The sequence below is a fragment of the Apis mellifera genome, linkage group LG10 (genome assembly GCF_003254395.2).
Source record: "Apis mellifera strain DH4 linkage group LG10, Amel_HAv3.1, whole genome shotgun sequence".
NCBI lineage: Eukaryota > Metazoa > Arthropoda > Insecta > Hymenoptera > Apidae > Apis > Apis mellifera.
Window position 1 is genome coordinate 3,122,321 of NC_037647.1, and position 19,270 is coordinate 3,141,590.

General features: G+C 32.3%; 1 protein-coding gene across 4 annotated transcripts in view; it reads right to left on the bottom strand.

Moving 5' to 3' along the window:
- Positions 1–1,315: 1,315 nt before the first annotated feature.
- LOC413464 (tyrosine-protein kinase Src64B) overlaps positions 1,316–19,270 on the bottom strand; it is a 70,654-nt gene continuing 52,699 nt past the window's right edge. For 3 of the 4 annotated variants that reach the window (XM_006560103.3, XM_026443429.1, XM_026443428.1), the window contains 6 exons: positions 8,053–8,282; positions 7,055–7,246; positions 6,052–6,262; positions 5,453–5,706; positions 4,648–5,358; positions 1,316–4,385 (listed from right to left, as the gene is read on the bottom strand). In XM_006560103.3, coding sequence (XP_006560166.1) covers positions 4,171–4,385; positions 4,648–5,358; positions 5,453–5,706; positions 6,052–6,262; positions 7,055–7,246; positions 8,053–8,095 — 1,626 coding nt within the window. In that variant the 5' untranslated portion in view covers positions 8,096–8,282 and the 3' untranslated portion in view covers positions 1,316–4,170. The remainder of the gene's footprint in view (positions 4,386–4,647; positions 5,359–5,452; positions 5,707–6,051; positions 6,263–7,054; positions 7,247–8,052; positions 8,283–19,270) is intronic. The other variant, XM_396908.7, reaches the window with a different exon arrangement.

Genomic DNA, 19,270 nt, shown 5'->3' on the forward strand with positions numbered 1-19,270 from the left:
TGTATTGTGAAAATCTTGACAAAAGCCTAAATGCATTAAAAAATATCCATCTATTTGGTGTGCGCATCACGTGACTGTTTTCATTTTTAACATTTACAAAGGGTTATTAAATAATTTGACATGTTAATTTCGTTGGTAGCTCCGCGCAATAATCAAACTCTGTATCAAAACATGAGGTCTGTCACTATATCACAGATTTATTAAAATTTCATTTGAACGGAGCCACAACGAAACAAATTTTTAAAATAGAAAAATTGAAAAAGATGCAAATTTCAAATATACTTTACAAATTAAGGAAGGAAACTTGTCTCCAAGTCGAGAGACGCAGTGTTAAAAAAAAATATATATATATAAATTACAATGTTATAATTCATATTTTAAAATTAAAAATAATTTTATGATACTTAAACAGTAAAAATAGCTATTAGATAAAAGTAGTAAAAATAGAACTAGTGTTATGAAGTACTACTCGATTTATAATTATCGATAATTATCTCGATTGATTATGAGGACAAATATTTATATATATATATATGTTACAAAAATTTAGTGAAAAATTCTAAATCTACAATCTTAATATTCTATATTTATATGTGGTAACGAATACTTCAGAAATATTAAAAAATTAATAGCTTTAAATCAACTAGTATATCGAGTACAATATACTTTGCTTTGATCAAAAGCATAATAACGATAACATTATTGCTTTTATGATAATTTCATTATGAACTGCAGTATTTATCTTACGTTACAATTGATTGAAAACACGCAGCGTCTCCCGACCAGAATTCGATTTCGATATATTGTTACAATTGTTATTTTTGTTTTATTTAAAAATCTTGAAGAAGAGATAATATTTTCTCTCTACAATATTTTCTTGAATTTCTAATTTGAACATGGACTGATGAAGAATTATCATAATCTTGCGGATATATAATTGATATAAAATCTGAATTATTACCAAATTGTACTAATGCCATAAGAAAATTTGAAATTTCAATTATTTATTATAATTTGATATTCACGTGAAAAGTTTTTCTCATGAGTATAATCATCAAATATGAATTCGAATGCAATTAAATTGTTTTTTCTTTTTTTCTTTTTTTTCTTTTTTTTGTCTAAATAATATCAGTCTCTAGGTCCAATGGAAAGGCCACATGATGCCCTTACCAGTATTTAACATTTATATATACTATTCTCTTCGTCTTGCTTGGATAAAATGATATAAATGCGACAGTGAGACATGTTCAAGATAGAGAAATCAAACGTATATACTTTCTATACGAATGATGGATATATTCCATCGCTCGACGAATTGAATTCGTGCATGATTTGTATTTCATACGTATTCTACATCATTTATGGCGACAACATGATCTTCAGCGAAAAATCTTAAATGACCATTCTTCATGAGAAACACAACAACATTTTGATCGGTATAAAACGCTCATAGAAAAAGTTTACTGGACGTAATACAACTACCTTTCTAACTCTACATAAACATGATGCTTTTTCACGTGCATTCATCGCATCATACTATATAGAATAAATTAGTCAACTCACACAACGAAGGTATGTGGTGTTTGCCTCGCTAATTATAGTAAAAAACATTATATTTATTGGTATACTATATAATATGTGGCAATATAATGTCGAGTTCGCGACGAATCCCAATAAACATAAGCTACAAAAGTATTCGAATGTATTCGGTGTCCGTGTTAAACATGAAGTTTGTCACTAGACAACCAACAAACAAACACTGATTTGTCAGACATTTGTTATTTTTCTTTTCACGGAAAATGTTTCATTTGCGAAAACGATAATTTTTTTTTTTTTTTTTTTTCTATTGAGCAATAGTTACGGGCCGTACAAGAAGCACGACATTTTATTGCTCGTTTCTTAATGTCACGGCAAGATGCGCGTGAAAAAAATACCACACATTCACGGGTGTGTAACAATTCACTACACTCACACACATGTAATCCTATCATCATTCGTACTTTCATATATTCATATACTCTATCATTTTTTCCCCGATATTTTTATCCACTCATTCGCTTCCATCTTTTTTTTTTTTGTTCTTATTTGTTTAAATGTTTTTAATATCTATAAAGTGTCATAATGGCTCATCTTGTTTATCGTGAAATAATTCAATGTACGCCTAGGGACTTATGTCTAACAATACGTTCCGCGAGAAGAACGATCATGACGAGACAACGATATATCGAAACTTTCCTCGAGATCGAAACCTTTTTTTATCCGAGAAAGATCTTGTACAACGGAATTATGAAAAAAAAAAAAAAAAAAAGGATATTTCGACGTTTCACATCTCGAGGAGATTTATATAATCTACCTCACGATTCTATCGCCTAAATTCTACCCTAACCTGTCATTTGTATATTTAGTAGAAAATTTACAATTTTTTTTTTTTCAAACACTTTGTACGAGCAACATCGATGACTTAATTTTTACCTTCAAGTATCTCTAATTTTTTATTTTTTTATTTTGTTTTATCTTTTTTTTCCTTTTCTTAATAGATTTACATAATTCGAAATTTTTTTCGAATATTTTCAAAAAAAATGTCACCCCTCGTGGCGACATGCAGTCATATAACGCACGTTTATTTTTATTATCAATAATTTCTTATTCTCATATTGAATATATATATATATATATATATATATATATATAAAAAAAATTTTAATTTAATATTATAAGATATTATTGATTTTTTATAGAACAAGTAGTTCTGTTTTTTTTTTTTTTTAAATAGATTATGATCACAGTAAAAAAAAGAAAAAAAAAATATATATAAATTTGTATATATCGGAGAAACGAACGTGTGCTTTCGAATCGTATATATTTGGGACTGGTATTACTGTTCACAGAACAAAAATACATCGAAAAAATTTTCTTCATTTACGTATATAAAACGTATTAATTTCTCGTATAAAATATTGTCCTACTCGACGTATCGTTCGAAATCAAAACTTGCATACAACTAGGTACACATTAATAGAATGTGATTGTATTTCGATACAGAGACTCTGTGCATTCAATAATCGATACGATGCACAAAATTGTGTAATTTGTATTGAAATTTTCAAGGATCGAGTTCAAAAAAAAAAAAAAAAATTATTTGGATCTTAGGAAAAATCAGTCGCGATTGATTCAGAGATCAATAAAGAAGCAATCGCTTAGATATATACGTTATAAATGTCGCGAATTCTTCCATTTATCGGCGTTGTAATCATACATTGACGGATTAATATAATCGGTTATATCGTCTACTATTTAAAATTCTACTTTTAAATTCTCAACTGGTTCCGTTTCTACCCTCTAAACATTTTTTTTTTATATTTTTTTATATTTTTTTTTTATTTTTTTTTTTTATTTTTTTTTTTAGTAAGATATCATCGTCAAATATTTTTAATATATTCTCCAAATTGTGAAAATGCTTAATAAATAGCTCGAACGTTGAGAATGATTCCATTTTTAAATTCTATAATATAATATATTGGATACATAGCGGGTAGAGACATTCTAGAGAATTTTTTATTTTCAGTCGCAACGTTTTTACTCGTTATTATTAATCGGCAGTTATCCATGATTGGTCACAAAAGTTCACAAGATCTTGAAAATACCTTTTCACAGTATTGAATAAGATTTTTTTTATTTTTTTATTTTTTTTTTCTCATAAAGTTCAATGGCACACAAGATCATTGTTCTTGAGATGTTATTTCGATGACGCTCAATAATTTTTTCAAAATTTCGATCATCGTAGAATTATTTTCTTTTTCTTTTTTTTTTTTTCATTTTATTTTTGGCAGCCTTTAACAATGATTGCTTCGAGAAATTCTGGTAACGTTTACAAAAATTCTTCGCCACCGATATATTAATTTATAAAATTTCTGTACCATTTCTTTCTTGTTTCTTGGTCTTTTCTTTTTTTTTTCTTCCTTCTTTCTTCCTTCTTTTTTTTTTGAAATTCATCGTTCACGCAGAAAACCCGCGAATTATTCGATATAAAAAAGAACACGGTAACAACAGAATCTCCGAATGATTGCTAGAGATTTAGCAATAAATACCATAAAACTCCATGGCACAATTGATGTGCGCTGGATGAAAATGACCGTGCGGTACCAGGTGACTCTGCATGTGAGCTGTGTATCAGTCCGTTGGTGGTTCCAGATACGGTATTTCGCTAGTTACGTTGAATGACTCGAAATAGTGATTAAGGAACTCGAAAGTGGGTCGCTTCTCGGGGCTAGCATCCCAGCATTGCAACATTAATCGGTAAATGCTGTCCGGCAGCGGGTGATTCAATGGTTTAGGCATTCGGTAGCCTTTATTGATCTGCTCAATTACTTCGCGACCCTGCATACCTGTAAAAACGAACGATAGAAAATATCTATAAAATATCACGATAAAACATGCATCGAGTAATTAAATTAATTAAAAATATATTATAATAATTGTTAATTAAATAAACGAATCAATTTTATTGTTTTCTTTTTTTTTTTACTAATTAAAAATCTACGACGTAAACGATTAAATTAATTAAAAGAAAGAAATCATTAATGCAGAAATAACATATGAATAATTGAAAAAGTAGCAGCTATATAGAAAGAAGGATTGGAAACGTACCAGGATAAGGAACTTGGCCGTAAGTGAATAGCTCCATTAGCAAGACACCGTAAGACCAAACGTCGCTCTTAATGCTGAATCTGCCGTAGACAATGGCTTCCGGCGCTGTCCACCTAACGGGGAATCTGCTTCCCTGTTTGGGACAATACTCGTCGTCCTCGATCGCCCTTGCAAGCCCGAAGTCGCATATCTTCGCCTTGTTCTTCTCGCCTATCAGCACGTTCCTCGCCGCCAGATCTCTGTGTATCAACTGTTTGCTCTCGAGGTGCTCCATACCGGACGCCACTTGGGCGGCGATATAAATCAGATCCTCGAACTGCATGTACTTGCCGTCACCCGTCCTCAGAAAGTCCAACAAGCTACCGTTGCACATGTACTCCTGCACGATGTAAATCGGCTCCTCCTTCGAGCAGATCGCGTACAACGCGACCAGGTGTCTGTGCCGGAACTGTTTCATAATCGCCGCCTCCTGTAGGAATGCCTCCGTCGACATGGTCCCCGGTCTCAACGTCTTCACAGCCACTTCGATCTTGTTCCTCCACTTCCCGTAATACACCTCGCCGAAATTCCCATGCCCCAATTTCCGTATTAGCTGTATCTCGTTCCTATTGATCTCCCATTTGTCCCGTAGCTCGGGTCCGAGATCCCACATATCCGGCTGCGGTTTCGGGCACGGTTTCGAGAGCACGTGACACAGACCCAACGCGTTCTCTGGAATATTGGATAGTTTGTAACTAAGGTTGCAAAAGAGGTTCGTAGAAATTTCGAAGGGGAACAATGTTTCCAAGCTTGTTGTCCAACTTACTGCTGTACGCCATAACAAGAGCAGGAAGGGTTGGGAACGTCTGGTTGGTGGCGATAAAGAAGCCACCATTGTCCAGTGGCTTAATTTTATAGTGTTTTACATGATGACCTCTTCCCTCCTCCCAATCTTTCACGGATAAACTGTATCCCCTTGGATTGTGCTCGCTGGGTCGGACCAAGAATGTTCCCCGAGGATTTTCATCCACCAGAAGAAGCTTACCGGCTTCTTTGCGCGAGACGTTTTCGAAAAACCAACTGGAGGAAAATGGAAAACGAGAGGATCGTTAGGTATAAAAATAAAATCGGTAATAGAAAATGAGATTGAAATACGAGACGGCCAAGATTTTTTTTATATTGTGATGAAATTGATGATAAAATTCGTTAACAAGGATTAAAGATTAATTTAATAATTCAATTCTTTTCTCAGAAAAGTTTTTGCATATTTAAATTTTTACGTTATTCTACATTTTAATTTATGGACTATTTCAATTTTATAATTCACATCTCTTAGATCACGAAACGAAAAAAGATCTTGTCTCATGTTTCTTCTCTGCTAAGAAAAAAAAAAAAAAACTATAAGCTTTTAATTGGACAACTCACTCTTCGCTCTCGACCGAACGCTCCACGGCCACAAAGTTCCACGGGATGAGACCTTCTTGCAAAGTTGTCAAGTGTAAAACTTTCCACCAGTCGGGCTCTGAGTCGTCCAATACTTCCATTCGGTCACCCTTTACGAAACTGACATCGGTACTCTCGCGCGCAGTGTAATTGTACAGAGCCACCACGATCTTGTTCGACCTTTGTGAATGCGCTGTTTCGAGAACAAATCAATTTACAAATCCGAGAAATAGAGGCTTATTTGAGAGAAAATTTCTTTTATCGTGAATCCTGTAAGCACGATTGATCTCTATTTAGGGTCGCAGGTGGAATTGATAGAACATTGATTGATTAAACTCATCACGCGTCGATGAGACATTGGAATCATTCTTTATTGCAAAAAAGTATTATCGATGACCTCGTTCGATATTAATTCCCTGTGTGAAAATTAAATGGTTGGCGATCTAAGCGAAATTTTATCCTTAAATTCTTTATTTTTATTAAAAAAAAAAAAAAAGTTTTAGAGCTCTAACGAATTTTATAATGAAGTAGATATAATGAAAGGGGTTAAATTTTGAATATAAATGATCCACTTTGCTTAATACGTGAAATTTTGAATTTGACAATTATCGATTTATGTAATACTTGGATAAAATTTGAATAATTCTCACTTGCAGATTTCTGCTTAAATAAATTCGAAGAAGAGGATATTAAAAAAAAAACTTCTTTTTCGCATAATATCAATTTCCCTGAGACCTGTAAAAATTTTGTCCATTTGCAAATTGCAAATTTCTTTTGGATTAAACATTTGGATTAAACTTAATCCGCGCAAAAATAAATTTACTCTAAATATATATCGTACAATTTGTGATAAATATAACAAGTTGATCTGGTTCGAAGATTAAGCAAAATAAATCGTAGGCTTATAAATTAGAATCTTAAAGCTAAAGCTTAAAGTAAAATCGCTTAGCTAAAAAATGAAATAAAAGAACATAAATATACACACATGCAGGCTTAACGACAGGCGAGCTTGTTTTACGTGACTGGTGAGGAATTTGTAGCTTACAAGGTGTCGGCCTCGGTCGAATGATGTCTGCCCTAGCCTGTACACCCCTTTGATTTGGGTCAGCAGTGTACCGATCCAAGGAACCTCCATTGCTGTGTTTCGAGCTTAGCCCTGTATCTGCTTTCTTATAACCTGGATAACCAAACCGACATTTGGTTAACACGAAAGTGAGTGAAAAATGGCCTTATGTGCGATATTATTTATATCAGATCATAGATAAAAGTTCATGGATCAATAGAATACATAATTATAATCTTGAATAAATTATATTTTTAAGAAATGAGAAAATTTTCATATGAATTACAAAAATAATTTTAAGAAAAACTTAATTACAATTAATTGTAACTAAGTGATATAATAGAGATGATAGAAAATATCGATAATTAAAAAAAAAAGAAAAAAAAAAAACAGCCGACAATAATAAAGTTATCTAGACCTCGAATAATTCTATCAAATCGATCAAGAAAAGCAATTAGACTAGGATTAACAAGCCCACCGAGTTAACAAAGCCCGTCCTTTTAACGCTTTAATTAAATTGCATCAAAGAGATTTAATTCTAATTAAAACTCCCCCCATCTTACCACGCACGTACCACCGTTAAAATACTTTTAACGAATCGTATCTCCCGCCTCAGCCCGACTTATTCCCACGAGAGAAACGTATAGTTTCACTATACTCGGTTAAACAACTTTTCTCCAACCCTCTCCTCCCCCTTCCCCATTCCCAAAATTTCACTCACGGTTTCATTTCGTTACAGCCAACCTTCCATTCAAGAATTATTTCAAAGAAGAGAGAAATGCGAGGGAGAAAAATAGGGAGAGAGATAGAAAACGTGAAAAAGGGAGGGGGAAGGAAAAGCGGAAGTAGGGAAAAGAAAAACTCATGGCGAAACCGCCGCCGAGGATGAAAGGGGGATTGCTGAGAGGAGGGTTACTCACCGAGGGGTTGAGGCTCTTGCCGCTTGCTGCAACACTTGCCCATCTTGGATCCCGTGCTCGATGCTCCCCTTTCGATCCTGATTCTACGCGCCTTCTATACTGATTCTGCGTGCCCCGAGGAAAGTCTCCATCTCGTGAACCCGGGCTGGTACGGCGGCGGTGGCGGCTTCCGTTTCGATTTTTATCATCACTTTCTTCTCTCCATCGCGTGTTTATTGAATATCGCGCACCTGCAAGGTGAACCAGAAATATCGGCCGTGATTACTCCTCGCCGTTATAATAATGCGATTTTCTTTTTTCTTTTTTAAGGGTGCAAAATGTGCTTTGTCATAACTCGTTATTGGAGGGCCCATTAAGGAACGAGGTTGCATCAATGCAAATGTTTTGTTTGCGATTCTTTCCTCCCCTCTCCTCTCTTTTTCAATCTATTATTGAATTCGATTTATTGTTTTTTTTTTTAACAACACAGTAGATATGAAAGGAGCACGTTAGTTAGCTATGCATTTTCCAAAGATGCATTGTACTTTGTTTAAGAATTTTTCTCTAGGTTTGCACGATGTTTCGCAGAATTTGAAGAGATTTGAAATATTGCAATAGGATGAATTGTTTGCTTCTTCTAATAAGAAGTTAACAGTATATATTTTTATTGTAATGTGGATAAAAGTGAGTGAAATAAAGTCATTATAACATGTAATGATTCAAGATTTAATTAATATATGATATATTAAAGGAAGGTAAAGGATTTACGAGAGAAAATATGAATTAATAAGACGCGAATTAAAAACAAAGGAAAAGAAAATGTTAAAATATTACCAAAATAATCGACGCAAAAAGAAAAAAAAAAAAATTAACGAAGCGAGTGCAAACGACCAAGATTAAAATACTCATATTTTACGATATTCCTCCTGTCCAACTGTCACCAGGAACAATTCAATTTCCTGACAGACCTAATATTTCGAAAGACTTTATGAAATTGCTTTCGTCGCACGCCCTACACATCCACCATGCTGGATCATCGATCACGTTGTATTTAAAGAAGACTTGGAAGACGTCCGCGTTTTCTTGCCTCCCTTTTTTCTACGTCATGCATCTTCTTTTCAGAGAATGGGGGAGGAGGCGAGTCGCGTGTTTCCTTTTCCGCGCGACACAAATCAGGCACGCAGACCGTGTTTCCGAGTAACACGTTAAATTAGAACGAGCGTAACGAGGGAGGGCGCAGGGAATGCTAACTAGTCGATTGTTCTCATTCATAGAAATGGTGAACGCCATCGGAGAGGAAAAAAAAAAAAAGAAAAGGAAAAATGTTCCCTTTCGTCCGTTTGAACGGCTTTAATACATTAATTAACACGCTGACGTCCAGTGATAAATGTTAATTCCCCTGCTAGATATTTATGAGTCATTAACCGAACCATTTTGCTCTTCGTGCGTTTTAAACTCAGTCCGCTGAGAAGTGTTCTTCGTTGTGGATTGTGAAATTCATTGTGGTTCGAGCGATGACAGAGATTTTTCTTTTTTTTTTTTTGTGAATTTGGTAATGAAAAGATCATGTTCAATGCCGTGTTAAACACGAAATTACTTGTAAAACTATTTGATTTAGTTTGATTTCTATTGTTTCTCATTATTTAATAATAAAGATCACAAATTCTAAGTTTATTTTGAAGAATTAATTGCTGATATTTGCTGATATTGAAATAAATTAATTGACTCTCGAAATATATATTTATATTATATATTTATATACCAAAATTGTAATTTAAGAAAGAATGGTTTCTTGTGATCAGTAATTACAATAATCAAGTTTAAAAAATGATATTAAAAAAAATGTATTAACAAAGATAAAGAATCTGTTACTTAATACACAAAAAATTAACAACTCAATTGAACTATTTAATATAAAGTTCTAAGAATAAAGAAGTTCACTTAAATCTACGTAAATCTTTTATTGTTAATCCTTATCCTTTATCATCTGTCCATTCTGTTCCATTTCTCATGACCTATTTTTTTGCACAACCAACTTTTTTCCAATCGTATCACAATTCCAGAATCAGCCTGCATAAACTCGCATATAACCTGCATATAACAATAAAAAATAAAAATAAAAGAAAATAAAAAAACAAAAACTGGAAGAATGAAAGGTTTTTCTGTTCCCAATCCTCAATATTCCCCTAGAGACTTTCCCGAAAACAAAAGAGACACAACACGAAGTCACGCAGAAACTTTTTCCCCTCCTCCTCCCCTGTTCGAATCTTTTCTTCGATGAGATTGTTTCAGCATTGCATACACGATGCGCGTGTAAAACGCAACAAGAAACAACTAAACTTGGAAATAAACTGGTGGATGGCAGGATACGCCTTCTATCGTCTGTTAAACATCATTACATCACGCGTAATTACAAAGTTGCGAATTTCAAGTTTCGAACTTATTACACGTAAGTAAAGCGAGAATTTTGAACGAATCAACTTTCCAACTTCTCTTCCTGGGGGAGAGAGATTCTTCGCCTATCCTAATTCTAGCTACGAGTTAAATTGCACGTGATAAAAATTTCGCTCATTGAGAGGTTATGTACGCGTGCGAAATATTAATCGTGGAATCTGTGCCAGGCATTTTTAAATTGAAATTTAACCTGATGTGATTTTTAAACACTTCAGTGTTTATCGAGGACAGGAAATTAAATTTGTTTATTTTGCCACTTTTACACGGAAACTATTAAATTTGACAATTTTCAAATCTCAATTTTCTCAAATTACTTGTAATAATATTTTTAATTTAAAAGAAACTAAATTTTACGATTAACTTTTTATGAAACATTTGATCTAAATGTAATTTAGCGTTGAATAAAAATTTTTTATTTTTTTCGATATTTATTTTTGAAATCTGATGGCGTTTTTCGACGATTTTAAATCCCAGAAATTTGACTAATTATTAATTTTTATTCTAACGATTAATTTGATACATTTTTCACAGTTTTTAATTGATCACATTTGATCGATTTTTTTTTCAATTTAACAATAACAACGAAGCTAGAGTTTGGAACGAAAATATAATTTAATTTTTACAGTCTAATAAGGACGTAGAAAAAAGAACTACCGCTTCGTAACCCACTTTCGAAAATCTTGGCTAACATAAGATTGATTTATAAGTAACAGGCAACTTTAATATCCTCTTTTGGATGAGTATAATAAACCAGTTTATTATCGTAGTATTATCGAGTAGAATATTTTTTTTTTTAGAAATATCGTTCCCTTTCAAAAAAATATATTTTACGATAAGGAATCATAAACGAATTAAAGGAAAAATATTATATCGTGTCGAAATTTTAAAATAAGAAATCGTGTTATTAAATGGAAAAAATATAAATATGCCTAAAGATATTCCATTCCTTTTGATTTCTTTTATTAATGCATCCTGGAAATTCTTAAAAGAGAAAACTAATAATGTAATAACTGGAACGACTTCAAAGACGTAGAATTTCCTCTCGAAACTCTTTATAATTTGATCAAAGACTACATCATTTCAAGAATTGTAAATATTGTATAAAATTTTTATAACGATATTTCTTTCAATTACTTTTACAAAAATATTTTCATATTATACATATAAAATATATTATTACCGATATTTTATTAATAATTTTTTCAAACGTGAGATAGAAAAATATGACGTGTACAAAATAGATCATACCATTGCACAATTTTCCGAGGATGCAACACAAGGATATAGGGAATACAAAACGAGCCCTACGAATATTTAATTAGACTTCATCATACTATTGCGAAAAGCTGATTATCCTCATTGATGTTTAATTGACTTACTTGAATAGAAAATACTTTGGATATAAATTTATAAAAGGTATATCGTTATTAATAACTTATATATATCGCATTAACATTTCTGCTTTACTAACAAATAACGAAAAAGAACTTTGTTACAGATAACGATGATACCTTGGCGAAAATTGAAATCCTTTGACTCGAGTTAATTTCAAATAAAAAATACAAGGATGGCAACATCTCCGTTTGCCTCGCTACGAAGGAACACAAGAATTCAATCCATTACGAGAAAATGACAAAAGGCCCTTTACCAATTCGCACAACGACTTCCGGAATTCGAGAGGCGGCGGCTTCCTTTCCCGGCGTCGAACTAAATATTTACGATCTCGTTTTCCACCGCGGCAAAGCTGTAGTTGACAGCGTTTTCGAGATTCGACGTGTGTGTTTAATATCCCGTCTGGAACGAAGAAGTTCCTTGTGTGTGCACAGCACACGTATCCCCGATTTCCAGCGCACGTGTCGGCCCTCGGAACGGAAATGCAGGTCGTTCGCGATGGCACGTCGCTTTCGATGTGCCGATAAACAAATTACGCGGCCGCGGCAGAAGCGGAGACGAATGAAATCATCGCTTTAAAAGGAACGTTTGAGGATAATAACACGTAACACGTCGAAACGAAATTTCGTTTCAACCGGTTTGGGCCAGCTGTGAACGAGAGGAGCGTGAAGAGGGCCACTTGAACGAGTGTGAAACGAGTGGGAAAGATTTCTTGTGAATTTGGATTTTTAACTCGATGCTCGAGGTCTGGTTTGATATGAACGGGGATATTGTACGTTTGTTGTTCTGTTTATAACGAAAGATACTTTAGTTTGTGAGAGTTAAAGTAATCTTAAAAGTAAGCCAAACAAATATTAGAACAATTGTATCTGTTTAATGGAAAAAAATCCAATAAACAGATTTTCTATTTTTAAGAAGAATATTATTCCTATTTCTAAATCATTTATATAATTTTTATTTGAAAAGATTTTAATAATTCAATTCAATTTAATAATTTTAAAAAATAGATTATATTAATAAGATTTTAAATAAATTAATGTTGAATAAGTCGAAGGAAATTTAGAAAATATTAAGAAGCAAAGAGTTACAGATTTTCTATTTTTAAGAAGAATATTGTTCCAATTTCTAAATTACTTATATAATTTTTATTTGAAAAGATTTTAATAATTCAATTCAATTTAATAATTTTAAAAAATAGATTACAAGATTTTAAATTAATAATTAATGTTGAAAGAGTCGAAGAAAATATTAAGAAGCAAAGAGTTATTTGTCGTAATGTCAAGCGAGAATGGGACAGATCGAGTTGAAAATCGACGTCAATGAATTTAAGACGGAATATTCGCAACCAGGGACACTTAATATTGGCTAGGCACTTAATCTTGGTGTACGCTAGACCGCGCAATTTCTCGCGCTGTAATTCAGGATGTGGTCCTCTTCGATATTTCTCGATAATTCATAGGACCGTGGTAATTGCTTTCCATCCTAAATTTAGTTGGAGGAAAGTTATGGTATTTGTGCCTGCCATTTATTATTAACTCTGATCACGATCCATGTAACGTGTGCTCAGATTGTGCTTTACATAGTTATTAACTAATCTAGCGATAACATTAAATATAATTTAATGTTATCGATTGAAAAATTATGTTACAATAAACTGTACATTGTAACGCAATAATTTTAAAATTTATATTATACGAATTAAATTAAATGTGGATTATTTACAGTAAATTACTTATAATCCCCAATCAAAAATTTATTCATTATAAAAAGAATTAATATTTCCTTCTCACAAGCAAATAAAATTCTATTGGATCGAATAAACTGAATTAAAAATATATTAATTTCTGTATTTATTTCATCCTAATTTAAAATTATAAACAAAAAAAAACCTTTTATTAATCTTCAATACAGAGTAAAACAATAAAGTTATCATTTCTCAATTAAGAACATTATCTGTTTATTCGAAAAGAGAAAAATCCCAAAAATAAAGCTCCAAAAAAAAGGGTATTCGTAACAACTGCGCAAAAAAAAAAAAACATCACGTTTCAAAGCTCTCTTTTCACGACTACGGGAGTCCAGAATCTCCACAACAAACCCCATACCTCCAACCCATCCGCCAACCTCGATGAACCATCTAAAAAACCCGATCGACGACGACGACGACGACGACGAGACGAGAGAGGAAACCTTCGTATAAACCACGCGTTTTTCCTCGTTCGTGACCACTTGAACAGACAATGGCCATCCCGCGTGTAAAGATCTCTGTTCTAACCGGGTACCGGGATTGGAAAAGAAAAACTTTATGCGCCATGCATTTCCGCAGATCGGAAGACGCCACAAAACATGGCCGAACGACGAAAGTTTTTAATTAAACGGGGGTAGAGATGGTTTCTCGGAGGTGTATTCGAAGGGAATACACCTCGGTGGACAAGGGAAAGCGCGAGGCGGTCGATTTGGCCCACCCCATGTCGCGAACCCCATGGAAACACCATGGGTTACGTTGAGCACTATCACAGAGACACGTATATTATCGTTCAAAAGTATACGAATGATTGTTCAACAACAAAATCAACATCTCTAATTATCAAATTCGTGAAAAATCATGAGATTAATTTTTAAAATAATAATTCAATAATAATATAAATATTTCCAATTGTTATTTAAACAATCTCTCTTATAAACAATACATTACGTGCCAGATTTTGAATTTATCCAAGTTTTAAAAAGGTAAGAAAAATACTTTGATTGATTTAATCATCGTTAGCCAAGGATCGATTGAAATCCAAGTTACGACAAATAGACTATAAGTTTCGCATACTTATGAACGATAGTGTATATATATATATATATATATATATATATATATCTTCCTTTCTGTCTCTGCCCTCTATCCGTATATCCATCCCTTTCCAGGTCTGGGCGCACACGCACGCTACCAAAAACACACGCAGGGATAGAGACGGTCGATATCCCACGGTGGTGGCCCGGTGTATACTCGGTATCTGATGGGGCTTTTATGTGACGAACAATGGCGCCGTTTTGTGGCGGGGTGGGCAAAGACGAATTAAAATTTTCGTCCTGACGCACTTTAAGACCGTGGAGGCTCGCGATGCGCGGGGGATTAAGCGAGAGGGTGGATGAAAGGAGAGGAAAGGATGGAGAAAAAGTAAGTTGCGCGCGGGAGAGAGTTTTTCCTAACCGGCTGATGGAAATTCGAACAATAGGCGAGTATTAAAACTCGACGAGGTTGATTACCGAGGTAATCGGATGGTGTATGGGTTACCATGTCATTGGGAGTTAATGTTACTTACTTGTGTTTTGTAGGTGATTGATCGTCGAGAGGGAGAATTATGAGGGATTTTCTCAATCCTTGTAATTTGTAGAACTTTTATTAAATTTTGCATAAAAAGATCAACAAAGAAACGACGATAGAGAGAGCTCTTTGAAATTGAGAATCATCAAGAAATTTTTGTAAATATTGTGAATTTGAATTATTGAAAGAATTAGAAGGATGATCTAATTGCTATAATTTCTACATAAAAAAAAAAAAATAAATAAATGTATATAAAATTTCTATTTATTTAATTATATTATTATGTATTAAAAAAGAAAAGATTGATGTATAAATTAAATACAATAAATACAATTTAACAAATGCAAAGACTTTTTTTTTTCCTTTGAACATCCTTAATATCCTTTCCCTAGCACAAAAAAATTTCATATTTAAACTAGAAATTCTCATTATATTCCATCATTGATTCGTTTTGATTCGATCGTCGTTTTTTCTGGTTTTGGATACGTGTTGTGTTTATTGGTATTTAATTTTGGTTAATTAGCTATTCCAGTGTTTAGAATTATGTGAATATTGGATTCTACGGTACATGTATTCGCGGAAACGCTTGAATTACATCTGTTTAAATTAATATCCGTCGTTAATTAGTAATGGTTGTTACGGTTACGAAAATTGAATATGCATGACGAGTTATTGCTCTAGAAAAGTGTGCACGATAATGTTTGCAAGAGATAAAAATTGGAAACTAAGAATGTTATTTTATCGATAAATTATTTTGTGTAAATGCACTCGTGCATATATAGAAGCAATATGTAAATAAATGAACGAACGAATGAATGAATAAAATGAATGGAATAAAGGAAGTGGAGAAAAATGTTGTTAACTTTCAATGATATTATTTATATGTGAAAGAGCAATAATTTCTATTCGATAAATTGGTCAAATATATTTTCGTAATAATCTACACGATTATTTAATAGAAAAATCATTGATATTTGTTGTTTGAATATAAAAAGAATATGAATGAAGTGCAACTGAAAATAAACATATTAATAAAATGAATAGCAATTTATATTGATTGTTATTTATTGTATATATATATATATATATATATAAATATATATATATATATATATATATATAAATAAAATAAACGAGATGCTATGTTAGAAAATCGAAATTCATAAAAATATACGATACTAAAATCAATAATATTTTTTAAATATGCTGAAAAATCTATTAAATATAGAGGACATTGTTTCGATTTTGCAATCAAATCAATAAAAATTCGATGGAATTGAAAATCTTTGAACATTTATTGAAATATAAAATATTTAAAAAGAGATATATATATATATATATATATATATATATATATATATATATTTATATAAAAAGAGAATAATGATTTAAATGAATTTTATGGATTTAGAGACAGTGGAATTCAAAGATTCTAATAATAAAAGAAGTTACATTAACGAGAAATTTAAATGACAATGTATTATTAAAAGAAGAAAAAAAGGATTTTTTCAATCTCTTTATCCTCTGAATAACAATTGTCATCTACATATTAATATCGATTAGATACATCCTGCAAGTGTTCCTTTTTATTTAACACGTATCTATCATTTTGTATTAATTCTTAAGTACCATGAAATTTTTGAGTACCACCAGACATTATATGCAATCATTATCATAATTTTCATTTTAAGCAACACATGAGACTAATTGTCAATTAGGTTCAATGTCATTATTATATAACGAGATATAATATTATCATAATAAATTATTAATATTAATGTATTCTAATTTTGCAATTATAATTTATAATACAACGTATTATATTTTACGTAACAATATTTAATCTTACCATTTTATTAAAAACTTTATTAAAAACACAGAACCGTATCAAAATAATAAAATAACTCCAGAAAATAAAAAACGAGGAAATAAATACTATACAATTACTATTTACGAATCAAATATTTTTTCTTGTCTTCATCGTACAAAATCCTACGCAATTTATCCTATATATAGAAAAGAGAAAAACAAATCAAAGTTCAAACAATTTTCCATTGATCTATAAAAGAAAAAAAAAAAAATATTCCTCCTCCTTCTCTTTTTCCATCGACCAACCTATTTTCAAGACTAAGAATTCCTTACCAACAAACAAAAACATTCTTCCTTACCAATTACCAATCACAGAAACATAAAGCCAATAATAAAATTAATTAAACTCGCTCCATCATATGATACATAACATTTAACTAACAAAAGGATTAATAAAAATCAACTCGTTAAAAACTTTTTTCCATTAACAATTCACGCGATCGTGCACGCGACTATCATTATCGTCGGGCCACGATTATTTTTTTATTTATCAAAGGCCACCAAGGTTCCGTAACTGGGTTTCCGTTAAGCGCGCTCGACATTCTAATGGACATATACGAGCGCATTATTTGCCCCGCACGATTCATCATCCCGTAATCGTGTTCCGTGCTGGAGGGAGGGGAACGCGGGGCGAAATCATTTGTGTATTCGGGCAGAGGGAAATTCACTGTGAACACGATGCACCACCACGTCTATACGCCCCTGCAACGCAATAACGTCCGATCGGCCACCCCCGTGACGCTCCTAGCGGATGGATAGGGGAGGGGAGAGGAGGTTGGAAGGGCGTAGTCGCCGAAATCACGAGCCTTATATATCCGTTCGGGAAGACGATATTCGAGGAGGGATGAAAACGACAGAAACCTGAGGGGGTGGCTCGCGACGAGACGCGGGGGATAAAACTGGCTGGATTATCTCTGGATATATGGATAGAAGGGTGTGCGTGGAAGGCTGTTTTGTATTGAAAATCGTTGATAGATGGTCGTTTCTTTAACCGTGGGACAAATGAGGGAGTTTGTTTCGGTGAGAGATGTTGAAGGATGGGGGAGGGATGATGGCGAATTTGGGATGATTGGAATGTGCTTGGGATAATATATTTAAATATGGAAATTTAACGTTTTTTTTTTTGGAATTAGTATAATAAATTATGTACGAATCTGTGTGCAGAAAGATTTGATTCACTGGATTAAGTTCTAATAGTTGACAAGAGTTAAAAGAAAAAGATTAATATTATCAATTGTTAAAAGTGAATGAAAATTCTTAGACATTAATCCCTTCCTTTTCCAATGACACTCTGCTTAATAATAAATTGTTTAACGCTTATAAAACTAACAATTATGCTTTAACAATATGTGGATAAAGCAAGTTTCAATTTTATTACAGATAATTAAATTTATAAATGGACAAAGTTCAAAAGAATATCTATTCGTCGTGTAGAACGATTTTCGTTCAAATGTACTTCTTCTTTGATGTTGCAAGAAAAATGTGAAGCATCAATTGGTTTATAGAACGTTATGAACTAGAAAAAAAAACCTTTCAATATAATGCAAGGTAAATATTGATCTTTGAAAGAATGAAGTACTAATAATACATCGCGAAAAATCGTTGACAAGAACTCTTGTACATCTCCGCTTGATAATTTCGCGAAACAGTTTCGTTTCAAGCGTGGAAAATAAATTCAGGTTAATATCTCACTCGTGAATTAAACGGAGACAATCGTAGCCTACATCTGGGTTAACAGTGTCTAAAGTAATATCAAAATGTAGTCCATCGATTTCTTTCTCATTTATATTCTTTGAATTAAACGAAAGATACTTTGAAACAGAAACAGAAACAGAAACAGATCTGTATATGTATGAAGTATGTGTAAAAAAAAAAAAAAAATAAATAAGGAAAAATGTTCAATCCGATTATTTTTATTATTATTATTATTATTATTATTACTATTTTATTTTTTTTATTTTTCAAAGTGGATAGTATGAAATTTTAATGTTATAATTTCACCCGAAATTTCAAACTTGGATCTTAAAGAATATACAGAAAACTTTAATAATTTCCGTAAAATGTTCGTAAGAATACTTCTCGAAGTAACTTCCTGAATATCCAATTTCTCAGAAAACTTTTACCTTATTTAATTTTCTTATTTTTATTCATTTTAAATTGTGTGTGATTCTTTTAAAAATGAAAAGAGAGAAAAAGATGAAATAATTTTTA